Raw genomic sequence first — 8,406 nt, 5'->3', positions numbered from 1 at the left:
TTGGGCACTGTCTCTAAAAGGTTCGCCATCATTGCTATACAGAGTCTCTATCATCCAGGAATATGACTTCATACCAATTCCAGAAGTGCACCTAATCTCTCTAACACTGTAAACTTTGAAGCACCTCATAGCGTGGTCCAAGTTGAGCATAATCTCGCAGCTTGTCCTTGTCCAAGCGAGTTGGCACCTCAATGATATCGTGAGTCTGCAGTTTTATAATCTTCAGGAGAGAAGTGAACATGCTTTCTGGAATGATCTGTAAAACCTTTTCTCCCAAAAGGCAAAAATACAAAATGCAAAAATATTGATTAGCGAGTGAAAAGTAATAGTTCCTTTAAGGCAGTGGTTCTCAACCTTTTTAATGCCGCGACCCCAACCGGTCGTAAGTTGAGGACTAAACCGGTCGTAAGTCGAGGACTACCCAACCGGTCGTAAGTCGAGGACTTTCCCTGCCCGGGAGCACCGCACATGCGTGGTTCCGCCCCCTGCACCGGCCGAGGCGTAGCTGGCAAGCGGCAGAGACGAAGCAGGCCGACCACCAGCTGGCCCAGCCCAAGGGAAGTAAGGCACCCGCCGGAAAAGGGAAAAAAATGGCGGACAGCCTTGCTTGGCGACCCCCATGAAATGGTCGATCGACCCCAAATGGGGTCCCGACCCACAGGTTGAGAACCACTGCTTTAAGGGGTACAATACCCCTCTAGTTTTTAGCATAATAGAACAATACCCATTGAACTCCAATGAAGAGAGACCTGAATTAGCGAAAGTTATTTTTTGTTATCCCCAAGTAAAGCCCTTTTCAACTATTATTTGGGGGAGGGCAGGTCATAAATCCCTTTATTCAGTGTGGTTATAATTTCAAACGGTTGCTGAACAAATGGTCATTAAGCAAGAACTACTTGTATACCAAACTAACTTTCTAGCCACATAGATAGGTGTGATCTAAGCCAACAGGAACAATATGTTCTTTAGCTCAACACAAAGCACCTGAGGGCAGGACAAGAAGCAACGGATGGAAACTAACCAAGGAGAGAAGCAACCTAGAACTAAGGAGAAACTTCCTGACAGTTAGAACAATTAACCAGTGGAACAACCTGCCTCCAGAAGTGGTGAATGCTCCAACACTGGAAGTTTTTAAGAAGAGACTGGACAGCCATTTGTCCGAAATGGTATAGGGTTACCTGCCTGAGCAAGGGGTTGGACTTGATGACCTCCAAGGTCCCTTCCAACTTTATTATTATTATTATTATTATTATTATTATTATTATTATTATTATTATTATTACTACTACTACTACTACTACTACTACTACTACTACTACTACTACTACTATTTAGAATTTGGTGAATGTGTTTTCTACCTTCCCTTTCTTTTTTATATTTCCTTTCTCCGCTAAATTCAATATTTTTACCTAGAGATGAACTTTCATTGATTTAAATAGAGAACATTCTCATTATAAATGTCATCATGTTTAAGGCTGCGTGATTATATAACTACTATTAATCTAATCTAACAAACTCTTAGATGGTTGTTCAGTTCTTTATTACTGGATTTAGGTAGGAAGATCCAAATCACTTTCCTTTCTGGCTTCTGGGGTTGGGCAAAGGAGACTATCTTTGGTTCAAAGATCTAGAAAGTTCTTGGCTACAGTGGCCAAGAGGTTCAACTTGAATTGTGATAGTCCACTGCAGCGTTTCTCAAAATCAGCAATTTTTAAGATGTGTGGACTTTTTAATTTCCAGAATTTCTCAGTCAGAATATGGCATTATGGGAGCTGAAGTCAGCACATCTTCAGTTGGTTGAGAAACACTGGTCTATTCTAAAGTTCTTCCAGAGGGGAACTCTTGAAAAACGGCTTTCCCAGTTTGTAACAAGGGAAAAAATATCTCCAAAAATGATCCTGCTCACCTTTCTTACATAGGATACCAGTTCTCCAGAATAATACTGTGATACACTGAGAAGATCAGGACTGTTTGCTTGATTGATGCGAAGAAGTGGCATGTCAAGAGCTGAAGCCAGCTGGAAGCAAGGGAGATAGAGACATCAATAAAGTTCCCAGATATACTTTAGGTTATAATATGGTTTCTATTGATAGTGGCTTAATGCAAGGAGCGAATTTAGCTACTATGGCTTGTAAATCATGGTTTGTGGCTTAGTCTACTGTACAAACTCAGCCAATTATTTAACAAGCTGTGACTAAGCAAAAGTTGTCTTTGGTGTGTAAATTGAGCCTCAGATTTCCACGCCTGAGAGTGAAAGTCATTAGAATTACTATGTAAGTAAAACATATTCTGAGTAAAGTAAATCCTTAATTATTTTTGAAAAGCCTAATTCCATTCTGGAAAGAATCCAGAATAAAATGGATCAGTTTTATGGTCTTGGAAATCCAATTTGTCAACTTGGGACAAAGGATTTCAAGAGAGGCAACAAATAGGTGCCCCCCCAAGCCCCCTCCCATAAAGGATTCCTAATCCGACCTCCCAAAAGCTGGATTGTTGCTAATGTACTAAGCAACTCACCTTTAAAAAGGTGGCCCGGAGTTTGGTTACCATAGAAGGGCTGACTCTTATACTTTCCTGCATGATAGAGGTGAAACTGGAAAAAGGGTGCGGGAAGATAAATAAAGCCATGACAGAAATAAAAGCTGAAATCAATATTTGGGCTAAAACAGACTTAACATGTTTAAGATTTAAATGTAAATAACAACAACAAAATAGAACCGTTCATATAAATGCAGAAACAAATACGAAAAATTGTAAACTGGACTGGTACATGATATGATTCTGCATATATTATTATACTTCTTATTGTGGTCTTCACTCCCATTAAAAGTGGTGGGGCGCTTGGCCTCCTGGAAAGTTCTCTGTCCTTCTTTTAAAGCCTTGTTCGTGTGAAGACTGTCAACCAAACAAGGCAGCTACATTTACAATCAAATAGATCTGAACTTCTCCATAGAAAGGGATCTCGGAGTCCTAGTGGACAATCATTTAAATATGAGCCAGCAGTGTGCTGCAGCTGCCAAAATAGCCAACACAATGCTGGGCTGTATTAACAGAGGGATAGAGTCAAAATCACGCAGAGTATTAATACCACTTTACAATGCCTTGGTAAGGCCACACTTGGAATACTGCATCCAGTTTTGGTCACCACAATGTAAAAAAGATGTTGAGACTCTAGAAAGAGTGCAGAGAAGAGCAATAAAGATGATTAGGGGACTGGAGGCTAAAACATATAAGGAACGGTTGGTGGAATTGGGTATGTCTAGTTTAACGAAGAGAAGGACGAGGGGGGACATGATAGCAGTGTTCCAATATCTCAGGGGCTGCCACAAAGAAGAGGGAGTCAAGCTATTCTCCAAAGCGCCTGAAGGCAGGACAAGAAGCAACGGGTGGAAACTAACCCAGGAGAGAAGCAACCTAGAACTAAGGAGAAACTTCCCGACAGTTAGAACAATTAACCAGTGGAACAACCTGCCTCCAGAAGCGATGAATGCTCCAACACTGGAAGTTTTTAAGAAGAAACTTGACAGCCATTTGTCCGAAATGGTATAGGGTTACCTGCCTGAGCAGGGGGTTGAATTTGATGACCTCCAAGGTCTCTTCCAACTTTTATTATTATTATTATTATTATTATTATTATTATTATTATTATTATTATTATTATTATTATTATTATTATTATTATTATTATTATTATTATCATCATCATCATCATCATCATCATCATTATATTATTATTATTATCATTATTATATTATTATTATTACCACCTTATGCGGCAAGCAAGCTTAGAATCCGCTCCCTAAAGTGATCAGAAAACAAAGCTAAGATAGGAATTCTACAATTCTTGTAGAGAAGTTGTAGCTCTACAGTAGAACACATGCTGTTCATGTAGAATGCACTGTAGGTAGTCCTCAATTTACGACTAGTTTGCTAGTACCCATCTGGGAGGCTACTTATGACCCAGATTTAACATTTCAATGGTCACCTCCACCCCTGCAGTCACGTGACTAAACCTCCGGCGTTTGGCATCCAAGCTGCATTGATAGCTGCTTGCGGTGTCTCACGGTCATTTGATTGCATTTTACAAGGGTTTTGCTGAATTTATTTCCTGTTTTCAGCAAAACCACCTCATAAACACTGGTTTGCTTTGCAAGTGTGGCAACTGCTTTACTATGAGTGTCTAGACTTACAACTGTGATGGGCAGGCTCCACTATGATCATAAGTGGAGGACCATCTGTACTCTTAATCTACATAGCAGCATTTTCCACCCCTTAATTGACAAATTATAAGAATCAGAAGAGGTTCCAACTCTTAAAATTCATTATTTAGATATGATTGCTTCTACAATAGGACATCAAACACGCTACTTCGTTTGGGGAAGCCAGCCTATTCAACTAATCAGTCCTGGTAAGAAGAATTCAGAATGTCTTTGGAGTCAATACCTGTCAATGAGCTGCCAAGCGTAGGAAAGGTCCCCTACTATCTGCATGGTGATTAAAACCTCTTCTTTAATGTTGATGGTTCGGATCATTTGATGCAGAAACTTGCGAGAGTCTGCGAGAAACTGGCAAACTTGCAGATTGGACTCCAGTTGGTGAAATTCCTGGACCTGCGTTAAACAATTGAATGCAGCTCATTCACTGGGGAGATTTTAAATCGTTATTATTCCACCAAGAAAACAAGAAAATGTTTAGACAAGGACTCCATCCTTACCTCTTCCAAAGCTTGAATTAACTGCACTGTTTTCCTGCCTGCTGCAGTGGAGTCGTTGTAGTTCAGAGACATGATTTGTTTGGAGATTTCTCTAAACCAGGCTTGCAGATTTTCTGTCCAAGCAGGAAAAGGAATAAAAGAGATCACCTTGTTGTGGCAGATCTGTCAATGCCCCTGAAATCCCCTAAACCAGCGTTTCTCAACCTTGACAATTTTAAGGCATGTGGACTTCAACTCCCAGAATTCCACAGCCAGCAATGCTGGCTGTGGAATTCTGGGAGTTGAAGTCCACATGCCTTAAAATTGTCAAGGTTGAGAAACACTGCCCTAAACCCATGGTGGTGAACCTATGGCACGCGTGCCACAGGTGGTATGCAGAGCTCTCTCTGTGGCGTGTGCGCCGTCGTCCCAGTCCTAGGCCTTCAGCTGGGTTTTATAAAACCTTTTCGCTTTAGGCCTCCGCCACCATGTGCAAAAAAAAAAAAAGGGTTCAATCAATTTCAACTTCTCGCGGGAAAAGAAAAAGTTCTCACAAAGTTGGAATTGATTGATTGAACTTTTTAGGCCCACCCAGTCTGCCGTTACCACCGCAGCCACGCCCACCCAATGGGCCACGCCCACCCAATGGGGCACACCTACCCGGCACCCGACGATACATAAGTGGGTTTTGGGTTGCAGTTTGGGCACTCGGTCTCTAAAAGATTTGCCATCACTGCCCTAAACTCTCTGTCTACAAATGTTGTGTTTCCAAATATTGACTAAAATAGGAAAAATACTTAAGAATTAGATGATCGTTTTCTTTCATTTGCAAAAATACTAATCTTTATGTGCCCCTACAATGCAAGACTTAGAAGTCTAACTTGTGTAGGGGGGAAAAAACAGAGCCAGAATACTAGCCTCTTTTAGCTTCGAGAAACAAGATGTTATTTCTGCATGTGACTCTGGCTTCCCCTATTCCCTTTGCTTGTGAGACGCCAGCTGCAAAAGTCACAAAGGGCCCCAGGATGCTGAAACTGTCATGTCATGTTTCCATCTTGCTGTTGGAAATTCTTAATTTATTAAATATGCACTTGCCATGAAAGGATTCAACTTGCAATATTTCAACAGAAGTTGCTAGAGAACATAGGTCCTAATAGCAAGTTTCACATCTACCCAATCAATAACGAACACAGTCCATCATTTCCCTTTATTTATTCACTGAAGAAATTCAGCCCTCCATTTTTTCCCCTCTGAAAAAGAGCCAACAGCATGAAGACAATGACATCTGCTGAAAACTAAAAGCAACCACACACACACACACACACACACACACACACACACAAAAGAAACGGTGGCGAAGCCAGACTGGTGGACCTACGGTAAAATAATATCTTTTAATCTTGGTGATCCTATTTTCAAGCCTAAGGGAGAGCTAAAATCAGAAGGACGTGTCTGCTGTTGGTTTACATATTTACAATTGGAAGAAAGATTTAAATTAGACAAAGAGTTGCGGGTTTGACTTTGTTAAAAATGAATTGGAAATTCATTACTCTTCACGCTAAACGTTTTTAACAAGATTGCAGCTTGTTTTTCGGTTTCAGCCTACCGTTTTTCTCCACTCTGGTTAATGGTTTCACTCCTGAAAAGACATCTGCCAATTCAGCCATTCTTTCTGATCCTTCTGTCTTGTAGCTCTCCCACTTCGTTTGCTTTTCTGACAACATTTGTTTGAACATCTAGTAGAAAGACAGACGTTTCTCAGATTTATTTATTAAATTTAAATGCCACCCATCTTACTATCCAGAGCTACTCTGGGAGGCTTAGATTAAAAGACAAGTGGCCAAAACCCAAAGCTGTTAATGATACACTTAAGGGGTCAGTGAATCGTTGCAAATCCTATTCAAATCACTGACCAAAAAGTCAGCTAGCTGAGTTGAGTCTATGACTAAAAATATCTGATTAGGAAGAAGAGGTATATGTCAGAATATTGATCAAATAAACTTAAAAGCACTCTATTCGATTAACCATACATTAAAAATAGACATTAGATAAATAAATATATTTTGTTAACTTTGTTTTTAACTATGCTTTTATAGGCAGACCATACCTAACACCGGAACAACTGTTGCTAAGTGACCGGATTGTTAAACGAGTCATGACTAATTTTGCAACCTTTTTTGGGCCACACCTGTTAGATGAATTGCCCCAGTTGTTAAAGGGAATCACACGATCACTAATGCTTCCCCCATTCACTAAAATGACCCCAGGATACTGAAACTGTCGTAACATATGCTGGTTGCCAAACACCCAAATTTTGTTTCATGTGACCATGGGGACATTACAACAGTTGTTGGTGCAAGAACCGGTCATAAGTCACCTTATTCAGTCGCTAAATGGATGGTTGAAAGGTGGGGACTACCTCTATATGGTGTTATTGTTTTATTTGTAAAATGCCCAGAGTCATGCAAATATAATGGGCAGTTTAGAAATGAGATAGATAGATAGATAGATAGATAGATAGATAGATAGATAGATAGAGTAGATAGATAGATAGATAGATAGATAGATAGATAGATAGATAGATAGAGAGAGAGAGAGAGAGAGAGAGAGAGAGAGAGAGAGAGACAGACAGACAGACAGACAGACAGACAGACAGATAAAGCATCAATAATACATTTTTCAAAGATTCTCAGAGAAAATAAGAAAGGATCAGGCCATCTTTTAAAAAAACATTTTTTTAATGAAATTCTCCTTCAAGCATTTTAGAGAAAACAAACTCCTGAAGCTGTTTCTCTGGGTTCTTGCAATGAGACATCTATGACCCAGGAGAACAATGATCACGACACTCAAAAAAATAGCCAAATCTGAGTTTTCAGCTGTTCTTATTTTGGGGTGACCCACAGCTTCTTGTGAACTGTGACACACACTCCCTCCCGCCTCAAAAACGAGCCTCCCAGGTTTTTATTTACCTCTTTCAAAATGAATTCAAACTGGGCTGTATCCAGAAGGAGCTGGAAAAGGATCCTGGGCTTGAATCTGGAGTCAGTGAGAACTTGGTCTTTTATCTGGCGGAGGCGCTTGTTATTTGGATCATAAGCTGGGGAGGGAAGGAAAAAGAGAGCACTTTTTTTTTTACAGAGGTAGCAAATTATTTAAAATCATTATTATAATGAACTTGCATCAAGATATTTAATAGCTGGAACAGTAAAGAGAATAATAATAATAATAATAATAATAATAATAATAATAATAATACTATCAAACAAGGAAAAATAGTGAGAACTGAAGGAATCAAGATGCCCCACGAAAATAACATTAAGAGTCTGGATGAGGAAGATTACTACAAATACTTGGGTATCCTTCAAGCTGACAACATCAAGCACACTGAAGTCAAGAAAAAGATCAGAGGTGAATACATCAAGAGAGTGAAGATGATCTTAAAATCCAAACTCAATGGAGGAAATACTATAAAGGCAATCAACACCTGGGCAATTCCAGTCATTAGATACACAGTTGGAATAGTGGACTGGACTCAAGCAGAACTAAAAGCAATGGATAGGAAGACCAGAAAAATAATGACAATGAATCATGCCCTTCATCCACGAAGTGATATTGACAGACTTTATCTACCAAGGCAAATAGGTGGGCGTGGAATGCTGCAAGTACATCAGATGGTTGAAGAAGAAAAAATGGCTTTGGAAGAATATCTGAAG

At 39.8% G+C, this 8,406-nt stretch overlaps 1 protein-coding gene across 1 annotated transcript in view; it reads right to left on the bottom strand.

The window, feature by feature from the left end:
* LOC107297544 (WASH complex subunit 5-like) overlaps nt 1-8,406 on the bottom strand; it is a 22,632-nt gene that overhangs the window by 5,326 nt on the left and 8,900 nt on the right. The window contains exons 8-14 of the mRNA XM_015826904.2: nt 7,663-7,790; nt 6,300-6,429; nt 4,715-4,827; nt 4,444-4,610; nt 2,518-2,593; nt 1,907-2,017; nt 125-265 (exon numbers count right to left, since the gene is read on the bottom strand). Coding sequence (XP_015682390.1) covers nt 125-265; nt 1,907-2,017; nt 2,518-2,593; nt 4,444-4,610; nt 4,715-4,827; nt 6,300-6,429; nt 7,663-7,790 — 866 coding nt within the window. The remainder of the gene's footprint in view (nt 1-124; nt 266-1,906; nt 2,018-2,517; nt 2,594-4,443; nt 4,611-4,714; nt 4,828-6,299; nt 6,430-7,662; nt 7,791-8,406) is intronic.

Source organism: Protobothrops mucrosquamatus, unplaced genomic scaffold, assembly GCF_001527695.2.
Source record: "Protobothrops mucrosquamatus isolate PMUCROS unplaced genomic scaffold, P.Mucros_1.0 scaffold3371, whole genome shotgun sequence".
NCBI lineage: Eukaryota > Metazoa > Chordata > Lepidosauria > Squamata > Viperidae > Protobothrops > Protobothrops mucrosquamatus.
This window is presented reverse-complemented; position numbering and strand designations above follow the sequence as displayed.